Genomic DNA, 14,128 nt, shown 5'->3' on the forward strand with positions numbered 1-14,128 from the left:
GATAGAACATTACAAAAGCCGGAGTTTAACCGCAAGCGAAAGAAACTTCTTTAAGACGAAAAAAAGTTATTGGAGTATGTGTTCTAAAAGATAACAGTAAAAATTAAAAAAAAAGCCAAGAAAATGATGCTCCATCAGCAAGTTGTTATAGCACGACTTGGTGTCGATCCAAGGACCTCTGGGTTATGAGCCCAGCGCGCTTCCACTGCGCCATCATGCTTGTTCCTGCTGTTGGATGCCAGATATTTGCTAATTGACTTCGATAACGTTCGGTTCGTGGGGTGGTAGAAAGTGTGAGTCACACTGCTCTCGGCTCGCAAAATCGGGTCTACGATACCTAGTGTCTGTCTGCCCCTTATTTCGGCACCAAGTGAATTTCAAACAAAGATATGTATTTAATTCTGATATTTCAGAGTCTGTGGTTGTCCATTTGCTTCTCCACTCTTTAACATCTTTTCCAAGATCTCTAGATCTCCTAAAGCTTGCTCAGGTGACTGGTTCGGGTTTGGTTTCCCGGCCTCGATACCCTCAGCCCAAGCTTGAACTTCTGGCTTCACACCACTTCCAGCATTATGCAAATTGTCTGCAAAGTTGATCTCTGAGCTCTTGCCCTCTGATTCTTCTCCTTGTCTAACAATGACCCTATCTCGGATGATCGTGACACTCCCTTTCTCGCAAGCCACAGTGTACTCGCCGCCTGATAACGTCGTGCCAAAAGAAACGGAGAATGTCCCGGAGATACCAGACTTTGTCTGCCAAACCGAGTTAACCGTATCGACCGGAGGAAGATGTTCTTGAAGCAGAGTCGAATAGGCTGTTAGTGCAGTGCAATAATCAGAACCCAGTAATTTCCTTGTGCCAGCCACGAAATGTACCCCGCCATCAAGTAAGAATCCTCCTTGATACTCCGGCTTCTTCCTCCATGGAGTTTCTACGAACGTCAGCTAACGCAGATCCCAACTTTGTAAGTTGTACTCGCCAATCCATTTCCCGCCAGGCTTCACATTGGCAAACATCTTCACTCTGAAACCCAATATCTTGCCCAGCTTCTCGATCTCTTCCCTCCCATATTCAAAGCTCTCTAGGAAGCGGAAATTCTCCGCAACAGCCCACGTCGCACCTCCTTTCACTTTGTCACTCTGATAATATGCAATCAGTTTCTCCGCTCTGTGTATATCGGCTGCAATGGGCTTCTCAGCCAAGACATGTTTTCCAGCTGCAAGTGCGGCCTCGATAAATTCTGGCTGGGTCATGATTGGTAGCGCGAGGATGACGGCATGGATGTCATCGCGAAGCAGGAGGTCATGGTACGTCTTTCCAGAGCCTGCATCGTCGGAGTAGAGGCCTACATTGGTTTCGAGAGCTTTGGCAGACTTGAGAGAGCGCGAATAGACGGCTTTAAGCGTGAGGAGGGAGCAAGCGTGCACTGCTGGCTGGGTAAGTTAGTAAATGTGTCTCGGATCGCGGTGCGGACATACCAGATGCTCTTCGCGGACGAAGATGCCACTGCCGATTATTGCTACGCCGATTGTCATTTTGAAGTTAGGGAAGTGAGGTTTAGTTTGGCGGGGTTGTGGAAAGTGCAGGACCCCGCGATTTTATATCCTAGTGGATTGACGTCGATAACTCCTCCGGATAAACTCTAGCAAGGGGACTCCTTCCCGTCTGTGAGAAGACATGCCAATGAAAGGCGTCTTTGGCCATCTTCATTGTTACATAATTGGCGAGGCGGAGTTTTCGTCTGGTTTGAAGAGCATAATGAGAGGTGTAAGAGTGGGATGGGATGTGCCAAGCCGTCGGAGTTCCATTTTTGGCTTTGCGACCTGCTTCTATGGCACATTAATTCGAGGATGTATGCTTGGTAAGAGTCACCTTGAGGGAGTTTCAGCAAATGAATTTGTGTTTTATGCTCCACTGCTCTATGTCATGTTTTCAACCTCAATGGGGTGATTGTTGTCAACCGTCATTCGACAGAATAAGAGGAGTCCCTCTGGTGTAAGACATTTTCTTAGTTTGGGGTTTTTTCTTCATCAATGGGTATAGCGATTTCTTCTAGTTCTCCTAGCTCACCTAAGTTCTCCACAGTCTTCTCTGTCTTGGTGAATTTCAGTCGTGTTTCAATGGGGTTAGGTGAATTGATTGTGTTACGGTCCTGAATGGTTTTGGATAGACAAAGTATTGAATAGACATGGGCCGTTATCGGCTAACATACGTTTTCAGAGTTGTATTTCGAGATAGTTAGGTGAATCTGTTGCTGAGGCCGCGAGGTATATAAGAAGGGGTTTCGCGGACGGTTTTCGTTCTCCAGCAAACTTCCAAGTCAGATCCACCACCACAGAGCTGGCCCGGGCGGGTGCGCGCCTCACGTTGGATGGTTCCGGGGTTGTTGGTGAGGGATAGTCATTCTTTGAGAAGGGAATAATTGTCTAGATTGTACATCCGAAAGATCTCTTGTTGTCAATGTTCAGATCTGCTTTCGTCAGAACTTATTCCATTGTTGACAATGATCAGGAGGATGACAACAGTAGTCCTGTGAGCCCTCAAATATACCACAATATATTTTTATTCTCCAAGCCCAAGTCCAAGCTGGAGTCAAATATATACTTGATCCCCGCCGCAGTACTTATCGTATGCAAAAGTGTTGAAAAATTGTCAAACAATCTAACAATACTTTGTCAGTCCAACATTGCGGAGAAGGTTGTCCAAGCTTGTCTGGAATTCCAGACTGGTAATCACTACGCTGGACAAACTGAAATTAAGTTCCTCACTAATTCAGATGACATGTGTGTACTATTTCAAAGGAAATTGGGCCACGATATACTTATTTGATTTTGCTGAAAACGGCCATGTGAAGAGTGTCACTTGACTTTTGGAAGTGGTCATCTCAAGAAGCTCAGAGATGAGCAATCTCTCAAAAGCTGCACGTCAATAATCTTACAGTAGATTCAGCTGCGATGTATACGTACAAACAAGAAGGATATTGTCTGCGCAGAAATCTAAGTATTGAAGTCAAGTCAAAGTACCGTGACTCGTTCCCACCCCTCGCTTCAAGCCGTCCACTTTTGCAAGGTTCCCCGCCAACTTCTTCAACGGTCCAATCTCAAAGAAGTAACAGGAACGCGAATCATGGAGACCTCGATCCAAGTAGCTTCCACTTCCTCGAGAAATCTTAAGAACCAGTCGCTGGCCACCCACATTCTGTATGAGGTCCGCACTCGGTATGAAATTACCCGTTGGAGACTATCAATATTACACGGCAGATGGAAGCATCTCTCCTAGACGCAGGTCATCTTAGTAAAGGTGCATAATCTATTTCCCTGTCGGTGCTATATTTTTGCCCGATATCGATACTATGTTCTTGTCTTATTTCAACTCCTTCTCTGCTTCTTTTCTTGTCTATTGTTGAGATTCATACGTCGCCCAAAATGTCCAGCGAAAAGGTGGATGTTGAGCAGCAGAATGAAGTTATCAGTACCATTGAGAAGCCTCCCCGAGAGCCCACAGACTTTGAGATCGTGGAAGGGAAGCGCTCGAAGAAGGGTCTACTCTTACGTCCACAGCCATCAAATGATCCCAATGATCCACTGGTAAGCAATCTTCATCCATTTCCCGGACATTTTCACTAAGCAAGTAACTCAGAATTGGCCCGCCCTCGAAAAATACTCTACCTATCTTACGGTCTGTTTCTTCGCCTTTCTCGGACTCGTAAACAGCAGCAACTTCACAGTCGCCATTGTACCCGTCGCAAAAGAATTCCATACAACGACTACACGAGCTGGCTACCTCACCTCGATTCAACTCCTCTTCATGGGACTAGGGAATCTGTTCTGGATGCCACTTATGCGAATAACAGGAAAGCGGCCCGTATACCTATCTTCTCTGCTCCTTCTCGTCATCACGAATATCTGGGGCTATTTCGCACATTCATATGGCAGTCTCTTAGCTAGCAGAATAGTAGGCGGGTTCATGAGTGCCGCGGCCGATGCGACTGTTCCTGCAGTGGTTGCGGATCTGTTCTACTTCCATGAGAGAGGACATTGCATGATGGTCTTCCATACGGCGATCTCAGCGGGCGTGTTTCTTGGTCCGTTGATCAATGCGTATATTGTGCAGTATGCAGGATGGAGGTGGATGTTGGGGTTCATGTCTATAGCTGCGGGAGTTACGTTCTCGGTTGGACTGTTTAGTATTCATGAGACGGCCTACAAGAGGGATGAGGCGGCTTTGGATTTGCCTGAGCAGGATTATGCCCCGAAAAGAAGCTGGTGGAAGGCGTTGAGTTTGGTGGGAGGTTATGATAGAACTGCTAGCTTTTGGAAATGGTTGGGGAATACGTTGGTGTTGCTTGCCTACCCACCTGTATTGTTTGTTGGGTTGACGATTGGAGTATTTGTTGGATGGTAAGACCCCTCTCCATTTTCCAAACTTCCATTTCCTATCTGTAATGCTCAATGGCTAACAATACCAGGAACATTTCAATCCAATTAACCTCCTCCCGCGTCTTTACCGCAGCACCCTACCACTGGCAAATCCACGACTTAGGCCTTCTATCCACCTCAGCTTTTGTCGGTGCCATCATCTCCTTCTTTATTGGCGGTCGTCTCATCGATTTCATAGCGAACCACATGACTGCTCGAGCTGGCGGACATCCAGAACCAGAATTTCGTCTTCCAGCTATGATCTTCCCCGCCATCATCGGACCGATGGGAGTTCTGACGTTTGGATTGGTGGTGGGGAGTGGGAAGAGTTATTGGGGAGCTGCTGTTGGATTTGGTGGGCTGGGTTTTGGGTTGACAGCTGCGAGTAATGTCGTGGTTACGTATGCAGTGGATGCTTATAGAGCTGTTAGTTCCTCTTTCTTCCTCCTTTTCCCACTGTTATCAGACGCCATGAACTAATTCGAGCAGATTTCTGGTGAAGTCCTGGTTATCGTCTTTGTGGTCCGGAATGTGATGGCTTGCATCTTATCATTGTATATCGCAGATTGGATCAAGAAAGAAGGGATCAAGAAAGCGTTTGGGGAGATGGTAGTGATTCAGTATGCCATTCTGAGTTTGAGTGTGGTTCTGTATTTCTGGGGAAAGAGGATCAGGGCGTGGACGGCGACATTTGGACCTATGAAGAAGGTGCTGATGAGGGAAGTTTAGATTTCTCCATTGAGATTGAGAATGAAAGGCAGTTTCGTATGCCAAGTTTTCAATGCAATGGTTTTGAGAGACAAAGACGGTCGTTCTTAGACACATTTCCCACGGACATGACTCGAGGCTTGTTATGCACTAGTCCTCACAACGAACTATCATCTGGTGACTAATGTTTCAGCTTCTTCATCTCAACATTGAGCTCTTCTGTCTTCTCCTCAGGCTTGGGTTCTAACTTCCGAGAACGAGCCAAAGACTCCTCATTCCGCAATTCTCGCTCCTCATCCTCAACTGCTTCATTCCTTACCCAATGACTCTTCTTCGAACTCAAGCACTCTTGGCATCTAAACTACCATAGCTAGCTCCTACTTCCTTAGTCCTCTTTCGAGAGCGCTTCGTACGCCGCTTCGCTACACCCGTCTTGATCGAAGCACCCCAAAACCACGCCTCCGAATGAGGTTGCCGTCTCTCACTCCTGAACCAATCCATAACTTGATGAGGCGACACACCAAGCTCTTGCGCTATCGCCTTAGCACCCTTCGAGCCTTTTCGTCCATGTGTCTTGTACAGTTCCCGGAGTTGTCGTCTTTGTGATATTGTGTAATGGTATCTAGTGGGTTTGGGATGTTCGGGAACATCTTCATTCCGGGATGAGTCGATCGACATCTTGGATGTAACGCTGTCGTATTCCTTGGGCTTGCCTTCGATGTGAGGCTTGAGATCACCTGGGGCGTCGAGATTGATTTTGGTGACTGCAGTGATCCCTCTGCGGATGGACTTGGTGGCTTCATCGTCTGTCTCAGTCGCTCCCCTATTGTGGTCCTTGGCTGTGCTTGATGTATGTGTATCCATGTCCGAGAATCTGTCAAGGTATTCGATGAGAGGGAAAGCATGCATTCGAGGGAAAAGATCGCTATTAAATACACGGCTGAAACAAAACTTGTAAAATGTGCAACTCTCGAAAGGAAGGTACCAATGGAAATAAAAAGGATTCTAGAGACCGCGAGTCCCACTTGAGAATCTCATTTAAGTTTTTTGTTGCCCCGAATATGGAAGATTTGCTCGTGGGAGAATGCTTCCGAGAAGGTTAGTCTGGTAAGAAAGAATGGAAGTATTCATGCTGTGGATTCATGGATGGAAGCTTCTTGCAGAATACCATGAACCGTCTTACTGATTGAAGTTGATGCAATGGCATGAACTCCACTACTCAAGATGCAAGTGGCACCTCATCGAAAGTTCGGTGACAATGAACATGAGCCCGACAATGAAGTAACGGGGACGCGTCTTTGATCTCAATGTCTGGCAGAATTCCAGATATATTTGATACGGACATGCCGCGAATCGAGCTTGGACATTAATCGACGCTATCATGTCCTGCAACTGCCATTTTCCCCTATCTTTCGCCATACAATGCAAAATCCCATACTCCTCATAAGTCATGAATGTTCCCTCTAGTGTTTCCCTTAATTCCCAATTTCCGTTACCTAGGTAGTTGTTTCTGGTCCTTTCCCAGATTTTGATGCGTCGTCGGAAGGGGTTTTAGATGAAGAAGGCTCAAGCTCAGGCCCGGCCTCTTTCCCTTTTCCCTTCACCTCATGATCAAATGGCTTTCGTCCCCAAACCACAAAAACTTTATGATAAGCATGTACGCTCCTGTCGCTGATTGACTTCCTGGTGTTGACCAAGTAAACCTCGATCTCATTCTTACTCCATCCCAGTACCCGCGAGAAATAGCCCATGCTGAAGCCTCCAAGCCCTACGAGCAAATTGTCCTCGTGCATCCGGCCTAGAGTTTTCAAGTGTCTGTCTTGCGGCCATGTATTCACGGGGAGCTTGAATACTTTTTCTTCGACGTCAACGAAGCCGGCAGCTTCATACCATCTCTTAATTTTATTTGCTATGCGAACGGGACGATCTGCATCTATCGATGCCTCATCCAGATAACGCGTCCAAGTTAGGAATGGCCAGTCGGGTGGCATCGTTCCATCGTCACAATATGGCGTTGACATGAATTCTTGAGATTCCATATATCCGCCTGGTTTGAGGTAGTGGAGAGCTCGTTGAATGATGATCCGAAAGTCCGTGAAGCAGCCAAGAATGATGCGAGTGTGGATATAGTCGAAATACGCGGGCGGTACGGCCCAGTCTTCCTCAGAAGCATCGTCAATGAAGAATTGTACATTTTTGGGCACAGAAGATGGTTGAATGGGTGAAAGGTCCGTGGCTTGGACCTCGGCGGAGGGGAACTCGTCTCCCATTTCTATCGCCCAAGTACCGGTCCCGGTACCGATATCTAGAATGCGCTCAGGATTGGATAGTGGAGCAAAGTAATTTTTGTTCGAGAAACAGAACTTAAGAATCTCGTACTGGAAGTCCAGTCGCTCTGTTTCGGTTACATCATTTGGAAAGTGGTATGCTGAAGATTTTGATAAGTTGTGTAACCTTACAGAGATAAGCATCACTTACTACCACGTCGATAGCCATGATATGTTCTTCCGTTCTCTTTCTCAAAATTAAACACATCAGTGGAAAGCGATACAGATTCGCTATAATTTGTGTCAGCATGTGGTTGAACAAGATCTCGTCGCGGCACAGCAGAATCTGTGCAACGATCGTCTCCGGATTCCTGGGTACAGACTCTTCATCATTTGGGCTTGAGACATCGGAATTCGTCTGATTGCGCAATCTTGTTAGCATATGTCTTGAATGAGATGCATCTCGCCTACCATATCGGCCTCTATCGGCGTGGATGCTCCAGCCAAGGGAGAACTTTCAGAGGTGTTCATGGTTGATCGCACTCCCGCGACATTCGACGTCGAGGGTCGGACGATGGAGTCGAGATCATCCTCCTCGTCGTTCTTCATTTCGCACACCGCTTGAGCTTCGACACCTGGTCATGTACTGTACCGCAAGGTCCCAAAGGTGCCTGATTCACAGCGGGTAGGCACAGATGCTCTGGCAGGAGGTGACTTGCTGGCAAGAAAAAAAAAAGAAACGAACGGCTCATGGTTTTGGGGGCGCGCGGGAAGCCTAGGACCGAGCCTTTGGGCTGGGAAAGCGCGGGACATATAAAATTCCAGCAGTCTGGTTGCGACCCTGTCGAGTGGCTTTTCGACGAATCGTTCGCCCCGATCAGGCGGAGAATCAGCATGTACCGAGGATCGAATCAGTGTGCTGTTCTGGCTGCTGGGTGCTGGGTGTGCTCTGCAGCCCAGCGGAACGCTGCACGGGAACGCTAATCCGAGGGGGCGATAGGAGTGAGTGAGATGCAAACAGCCCGACATCCTTGGCTTGGTTGCCCGCTGCCCGTGGGGTCCGAGCCTCTTCTTGTCATGATCATCTATTCAGAGTCGAGGCAAACAATGTTTTTCCAGCTCAATGGGTCGTGGAAGAAGAATTCCCACACGAGGCGATGTTGCTTGTGCAACCAAGGATATCTATCTTACAGCTTTCCCAATGGCTAACTCTAGCGAAGACTGCGAGGCATCAACCCAGACGAAAACCGATTTGCATCCAACCGTTCCTAAAAGAGAGATGGCTGCAGGAAGAGAATAATTGAATGCAGTAGTCCGGCATCAGCGAACATGGTATTGGCATGGTTGGGACCACAGACATGCGCGACATTTTCCCAGAAAACGAATGTTGGTCTTGGTGGCTTCAAGGTGGAGACTCGGGATTACCGCCAGTACTATCACTCCTACAACTGCAGTGTTCCCAATGAACACTCAATTCAGATACTACATTACCAATGTTCACCATATCTGGCATTCCGGGTCATCACTGGAAGTATGCCTTTCATGGATCCGTCAGCATCGGCATATAGACTTCTCGCGGGGTTAATTCCTCCGTATCTTACCAATACTGGAGAGGGACGACGTTCACCTGTGGATGTATGAAATAGACGAGCATCAGAAGGTGAGCGTATCTTGTTTAATAGGTCTCAGTAAGTTCTCTGACAGACCGTCCTATCCGTCTAAGTCAAGGGTGCAAATGTTTAAGAAATGCTGTTTGACGAGTCGACGAGAATATCTAGAATTTTATCTGCGTTTTTCTTCCACCCAGAGAAGCCCTGACTTCATCATCGACGACTAGTTCCTTTTTGAATACAAAATTCCATGAGTGAACAGGCTCTTTTTGTGAGTGAAGAAGTCTGACATAATTCATTGTCAATCAGCTTCGGGATCTTCTCTCGCTTAGCTTTCCCGGGATTTGACCTGTACTTCCAATGAGGAAGGCCCATGCGGTCTAGTCCAGTGACTCAACATCCCCTGTTAGAGCAGAGCCTCCTTCCTCGTCGAGATCGTTCAAAATCTCAATTCTTCTTTTGAGTCTCTTTCTCTTCGAAGCAGCCATGTCATTCTCCGTCTCATCCTCGTACGAGAAGCTGCGTACCATTGTGGATGCTACATCCAACGATGCTCTACCATCTCCAGCAGCTCTCCTGAAAGCAACCAACAGCTTGCCAGCTTCGCTACCTGCCAAAGGTCTCGGTGAAGCTGCTACAGAAGCCCATCTTCTCTCTGATATCATACCCGGATTCAATGGTCCCAAAACATCTTCGAACTACTACGGTTTCGTGACTGGGGGCGTACTTCCAATCGCGGAAGTAGCGGACAACATTGTTACTGCTTTTGATCAAAATGTACAAGTGCATTTGCCTGATCAATCTGTCTCCACCGTCGTCGAAGATAGAGCTTCAAGTATGCTTGTCGAGCTGTTGAACCTGGGATCTGGTTGGAACGGAAGAACTTTCACAGCTGGTGCGACTGGAGCCAACATCTTGGGCTTGGCATGTGGTCGTGAAGCGGTCATTACAACTCGATTGAAAGCTGCTGGGATAGAGGAAGGCGTTGGTGAGCTCGGATTGCTGGCTGCTTGTCTGAAAGCTGGAGTCAAGGAAGTTCAAGTCTTGACCACAATGGGCCATAGCTCACTGTACAAAGCTGCAAGTGTGGTCGGGTTGGGTCGAGCTTCGGTCAAAGACATACCTGTCAGTGCGGATGAGCCATGGAGACTGGATCTGAGGACTCTCGAACACGAGTTACGACGCTCAAAGGAAGGAGTATTGAGTATTGTTGCGATCAGTGCTGGCGAAGTGAACACTGGGATGTTCGCAACCAACGGATTGGATGATATGAGACGAATTAGAGAACTTTGCGATGAATTTGGTGCTTGGGTTCATGTTGATGCAGGTATTTCAGTGTTCCGAATCACCTCATGTTATGTCCCACACTAACCTCCCGTTAGCATTTGGGCTCTTCGCCCGTTCACTCCCTGAAACAGACGAGTTCGAAATCTTGCGTTCGAAACTGTCAGGGATTGAATTGGCAGACTCCATCACGAGTGATTGCCACAAAATGTTGAATGTGGTATGTGCTGGACATCACTTCTCTAGCGGACTATGATCACTGACAATCCGCAGCCATACGATTGTGGTATCTTTTTCACTCGTTCTGCAGACACCCTATCTTCTATTTTTCAAAACCCGAATGCAGCTTACCTTGCATCTGGACCAGCTTCCATTCATTCGCCGCTGAATGTCGGTCTCGAGAATTCTCGCCGCTTCAGAGCCCTACCTGTCTATGCTGTACTCTTAGCTTACGGAAAATACGAGCTGGCAGAGATATTTGCTAGGCAAGTTCGTCTAGCTCGAGCTGTTTCGAAATTTTTGAGAGATAGTGAGGAGTACGAGCTGCTCCCTACGGTACCCAAGTCAGCGACCCACAAAGAAAACATTTCTGTGCCGAATATCGAGTTTGGTGATACCCACATCATTGTTCTCTTCAGGGCCAAGGACGAGGATGTGAATACTGAACTGGTCAAGCGAATCAATGCGACAAGGAAAATGTATGTTTCAGGGACTAGATGGGAGGGCAGGCCAGCTTGCAGAATAGCTATAAGTACTTGGAGGATCGACGTCAACAGAGATACGAATTTGATTAAAGAAGTATTGAAGTCAATCTTGGAGAATAGGGGGTAATGGTCTCGGTCTAAACACGAAGGACTCTACCACGACGGAAACAGATTCCTGCTACAAGGCGAATTCATATACCAACCATGAAATGCACTCCACTTCAAGCATATTACCCATTCGCAGAATCGTCCACTGCAATGGGTTAGGTTCTTGAGGGAGGGGGTATGTGTAATTTTGCACAGCCACAGTTACATCGAATGCATGCATGTCTTCCGAAAAAGTATAAATGCCTCACGGCGCCACGGTTGTGTAACTCGTTGTTTTGCTGGCGAGGCTGAGGTCAACTTCACACGAATCTGCTTTCATATAATCTCGTGGTTCAAGTCAAGGTATCCTGACCTGTTACGAGCTGACGTCGACGTTTCGTTCAACGCCCCCGAGCACAAGATGAGTATCGATCCACTCAGTGCCGTAGGTCCTGTCGTATCCGCGGCGAAGCATGCTTGGACGGTCTGGAAGTCTTGCAAAGCGGCGCCTGGAAGCTTCAATAACATTTCAGCTGAGGTGTTATCGCTTCACGCTTTGTTGAAGGAGGTCGAGGAGACCCTTGAGAATCAAAAGCTCTCCATTTCAACGCAGGCACGATTGGAGATAATTACAGGCGGTTGTCAAAGCCTCCTCGAGGATTTGCAGGCCCTTGTGAAGAAATACGAGAGCCTTGGTTCCCAAAGCAAGCGGACATGGGATCGATTGAATTGGGATGCTGGAGAGATCTCAGAGCTGAGAGCAAGACTGACTTCTAACACTGTCCTACTCACAGCCTTCATGAGGTAAGGAATTGTCACGTGCGAGTCAATGTTACCCATACTGACATTATCCTAGCACATGCCAAATAGTCGTCGAGCAAAAGTTGAATCTACTCGTCCAAGAATTCCGGGATGGTAAACACGAGGGTTCTGTTTTGACTGTTGCCACAATCGAATCCTTAACCCACGAGGAACAGGACAGATGGCGATCGATACGAAAGGAGCTCGAAGACATTGGGATATCTGTTGCAGCTTTCGAAGCAAACAAAGATTTCATCATAGACTGGTTCCAGCAAGCCATTCAGACTGGAGCTTTCGAGGAGCAAAGTATGTTTAGGGAGCATGAGGACGGGATAAGCGACGTCGATTCAACTATATCCTCTCATACAATCCAACAACTTCCTACAACAGAAAATGGTAGTAACGGTGCAACTATGATCGGGCAAGCTTCGACAGGTCCAAGCTTGATTTCGCCTGAATCTGAAGTGCATTCAGATCTTCAAGCATCGCCTGATCCTACCCCACGAGCAGAGTCATCAAAGTACGGCAACCAGCAAGAACTTCAGACGGTCAAAATCTCTCCAGCACAACGTCAATCACGGCTATCGGCCCTCTTTATACGGTTGCGAGGCTACAACAATGCATTCATCGGGGCATTGGTACGGAATGACTTGGAGAAAGCCAAGGAACTAGTAACCAAAGGTGCCAATATCAATGGCGCATACACCGGAAAGCACGATAGCCGGCAAGACTTTCCTGCAATATGCGTGGCTGTTCGTGAGAGTACCGCCAGTACAGTTTCGTGGCTCCTGGACCAAGGGGTTGATATCCGTACAACGAACCACGATCATGATACTCTACTTCATATAGCTGCAAGGCGCTTCCAAATGGAACCGTACATGTACGATATTCTAGATCTGCTTATCCGCCGCGGAGCTAATCTAGACGCTAAAGGCTGTAAGGGCCTAACTCCGCTCTGCATAGCAGGGGCATTGAATCACCAAGGAGCAGTACTTCGACTCCTTCAGTACGGAGCAGACCTCAGAATCGGTCATCAAGATCCACCTCTCGTTCATGCAGTGTGGTGCGGTCATGTTGACATGGTGTCGCTCCTGATTGAAAAGGGCGCTGACGTAAATACAATGAACAGTATGTCGAAACCAGTGCTGAGTACTGCGATTATTAAAGGCATGCCACGCGATATTATTCCATACTTGCTGACCCATGTCGTGAATCCGAATGCTCGAACGAATACTCACGAGCCATTAATCTATTTGGCATTGGATCGAGGCAAGGACATAGTTGCGTTGCTCATTCGCGCGGGTGCAGATGTCAATGCGAGAAGTACCATTCACCACCTGGGGTCATCATTACTCCAACTTGCGATTCTCAAGCAGAACCAACCTGGCATGCAAGATATTGTGGAACTCATCATTGAGCATGGTGCCGACATCAAGTATCGGAACTCTGAACGAAGAACAGCCTTGTATTATGCGGTTCAGTCTGGCAACGTCCACATAGCAGCATATCTACTTGATCATGGCGCCAACCCAAACGATAAAGCCCCTGCCCCTGTCTTTGCAGACAGGGGTGAAAATTGGGATATATGCGCACTTCAAGTTGCTCTTCACAAGAAAGACAATAAGATGGTTAGATCACTTGTTGAAAGGGGTGCAGATGTAAAGTTTCAGCCTCTAGCAGGACGACCCTTGCTGCGTCATGCACAGTATGACAGCGACATGGTGGACCTCATGCTAGAGCATGGAGCAGATATAGAAGCCAGGTCTACTGACGATATGTTCACAGTTCTTGATGAAGCAGTTCAGTCTCGAAATATGCATATGGCTTGCCACCTCGTCAGGTTGGGCGCGAAGATCAATTATGATTTCTTCAAGTCAGGTCGATGGAGCCAGCTTATGTTTCAGACACCTGGACACGAGATGCACTTTATTAATGAAGTCCGCCGTGATATCTTGAACGGGTACAGAATGCTTCAGATACACCTCGATAATCGAAATTTACAGAGTGCTCGTAATACACTTGAGCCGAACGCATCCGTACGATAAATTGAATATCCTTCGCTGGAATCTGCAGGAAAGCTCGATTTTCACTTTGCCAAACATCGCAATTCGTGGCCTCGGAAGCTTTACTCACGTTACAAGATCCAGGAACACTTGTAAGGAAGGTACCTTTCTTCCAGCCTCCTTGCACCAGCAGCTGTTCACTCCACAACAGCGAGAGCAATACTATTCATCGACAGGCATACTTAA

The 14,128-nt window shown here is 47.5% G+C and overlaps 7 protein-coding genes and 1 non-coding gene across 8 annotated transcripts; 3 read left to right on the plus strand and 5 right to left on the minus strand.

Annotated features, from left to right (window-relative positions):
- Positions 1-148: 148 nt before the first annotated feature.
- Positions 149-220, minus strand: LY89DRAFT_t63. The gene has a single exon. It is a non-coding gene; the product is annotated as a tRNA-Met (tRNA).
- A 141-nt stretch (positions 221-361) lies between these two features.
- Positions 362-1,766, minus strand: LY89DRAFT_653363 (NAD(P)-binding protein). The gene is made up of 3 exons (XM_018212250.1): positions 1,479-1,766; positions 980-1,433; positions 362-931 (listed from the first exon to the last, which is right to left on the minus strand). Exons 1-3 carry the CDS (start codon positions 1,533-1,535, stop codon positions 396-398), a joined length of 1,047 nt encoding a protein of 348 aa, XP_018066227.1. The 5' UTR covers positions 1,536-1,766; the 3' UTR covers positions 362-395.
- A 1,639-nt stretch (positions 1,767-3,405) lies between these two features.
- LY89DRAFT_722293 (putative polyamine transporter) lies at positions 3,406-5,225 on the plus strand. The gene is made up of 4 exons (XM_018218719.1): positions 3,406-3,587; positions 3,640-4,400; positions 4,469-4,844; positions 4,908-5,225. The coding sequence occupies exons 1-4, from the start codon at positions 3,426-3,428 to the stop codon at positions 5,145-5,147; spliced, it is 1,539 nt and encodes a 512-aa protein (XP_018066228.1). The 5' UTR covers positions 3,406-3,425; the 3' UTR covers positions 5,148-5,225.
- A 240-nt stretch (positions 5,226-5,465) lies between these two features.
- LY89DRAFT_738517 (uncharacterized protein) lies at positions 5,466-5,990 on the minus strand (the record flags this gene model as incomplete). Its single annotated transcript, XM_018220379.1, has 1 exon — positions 5,466-5,990. The coding sequence occupies one exon, from the start codon at positions 5,988-5,990 to the stop codon at positions 5,466-5,468; it is 525 nt and encodes a 174-aa protein (XP_018066229.1).
- Positions 5,991-6,328: 338 nt separating this feature from the next.
- On the minus strand, positions 6,329-8,490 carry LY89DRAFT_214502 (S-adenosyl-L-methionine-dependent methyltransferase). The gene is made up of 4 exons (XM_018205893.1): positions 7,865-8,490; positions 7,777-7,811; positions 7,605-7,684; positions 6,329-7,554 (listed from the first exon to the last, which is right to left on the minus strand). The coding sequence occupies exons 1-4, from the start codon at positions 8,000-8,002 to the stop codon at positions 6,623-6,625; spliced, it is 1,185 nt and encodes a 394-aa protein (XP_018066230.1). The 5' UTR covers positions 8,003-8,490; the 3' UTR covers positions 6,329-6,622.
- On the minus strand, positions 7,713-8,490 carry LY89DRAFT_214562 (uncharacterized protein). Its single transcript, XM_018205894.1, has 2 exons — positions 7,865-8,490; positions 7,713-7,811 (listed from the first exon to the last, which is right to left on the minus strand). The coding sequence occupies exon 1, from the start codon at positions 8,420-8,422 to the stop codon at positions 8,033-8,035; it is 390 nt and encodes a 129-aa protein (XP_018066231.1). The 5' UTR covers positions 8,423-8,490; the 3' UTR covers positions 7,713-7,811; positions 7,865-8,032.
- A 772-nt stretch (positions 8,491-9,262) lies between these two features.
- Positions 9,263-11,216, plus strand: LY89DRAFT_214572 (PLP-dependent transferase). The gene is made up of 3 exons (XM_018205895.1): positions 9,263-10,330; positions 10,386-10,507; positions 10,561-11,216. Exons 1-3 carry the CDS (start codon positions 9,490-9,492, stop codon positions 11,116-11,118), a joined length of 1,521 nt encoding a protein of 506 aa, XP_018066232.1. The 5' UTR covers positions 9,263-9,489; the 3' UTR covers positions 11,119-11,216.
- Positions 11,217-11,499: 283 nt separating this feature from the next.
- Positions 11,500-13,924, plus strand: LY89DRAFT_738520 (ankyrin; the record flags this gene model as incomplete). Its single annotated transcript, XM_018220380.1, has 2 exons — positions 11,500-11,882; positions 11,935-13,924. 2 exons carry the CDS (start codon positions 11,500-11,502, stop codon positions 13,922-13,924), a joined length of 2,373 nt encoding a protein of 790 aa, XP_018066233.1.
- Positions 13,925-14,128: the final 204 nt, after the last annotated feature.

The sequence above is a fragment of the Mollisia scopiformis genome (genome assembly GCF_001500285.1).
Source record: "Mollisia scopiformis unplaced genomic scaffold LY89scaffold_22, whole genome shotgun sequence".
Taxonomy (NCBI): domain Eukaryota; kingdom Fungi; phylum Ascomycota; class Leotiomycetes; order Helotiales; family Mollisiaceae; genus Mollisia; species Mollisia scopiformis.

Bases quoted from the DNA above. Each gene is read 5' to 3' on its own strand.
- LY89DRAFT_653363 (XM_018212250.1), bottom strand. From the start codon at position 1,535: ATGACAATCGGCGTAGCAATAATCGGCAGTGGCATCTTCGTCCGCGAA. The intron at 1,434-1,478 runs GTATGTCCGCAC...TAACTTACCCAG, and splicing joins TCGTCCGCGAAGAGCATCTG to CCAGCAGTGCACGCTTGCTC. The intron at 932-979 runs GCGAGTACAACT...TGACGTTCGTAG, and splicing joins GCCTGGCGGGAAATGGATTG to AAACTCCATGGAGGAAGAAG.
- LY89DRAFT_214572 (XM_018205895.1), top strand. From the start codon at position 9,490: ATGTCATTCTCCGTCTCATCCTCGTACGAGAAGCTGCGTACCATTGTG. The intron at 10,331-10,385 runs GTATTTCAGTGT...ACCTCCCGTTAG, and splicing joins TTGGGTTCATGTTGATGCAG to CATTTGGGCTCTTCGCCCGT. The intron at 10,508-10,560 runs GTATGTGCTGGA...GACAATCCGCAG, and splicing joins GCCACAAAATGTTGAATGTG to CCATACGATTGTGGTATCTT.
- LY89DRAFT_722293 (XM_018218719.1), top strand. From the start codon at position 3,426: ATGTCCAGCGAAAAGGTGGATGTTGAGCAGCAGAATGAAGTTATCAGT. The intron at 3,588-3,639 runs GTAAGCAATCTT...CAAGTAACTCAG, and splicing joins ATGATCCCAATGATCCACTG to AATTGGCCCGCCCTCGAAAA. The intron at 4,401-4,468 runs GTAAGACCCCTC...TAACAATACCAG, and splicing joins ATTGGAGTATTTGTTGGATG to GAACATTTCAATCCAATTAA.
- LY89DRAFT_214502 (XM_018205893.1), bottom strand. From the start codon at position 8,002: ATGAAGAACGACGAGGAGGATGATCTCGACTCCATCGTCCGACCCTCG. The intron at 7,812-7,864 runs GTAGGCGAGATG...TTGCGCAATCAG, and splicing joins CGCCGATAGAGGCCGATATG to ACGAATTCCGATGTCTCAAG. The intron at 7,685-7,776 runs GTCTGTACCCAG...CACAAATTATAG, and splicing joins TCAAGCCCAAATGATGAAGA to CGAATCTGTATCGCTTTCCA.
- LY89DRAFT_214562 (XM_018205894.1), bottom strand. From the start codon at position 8,422: ATGTCGGGCTGTTTGCATCTCACTCACTCCTATCGCCCCCTCGGATTA.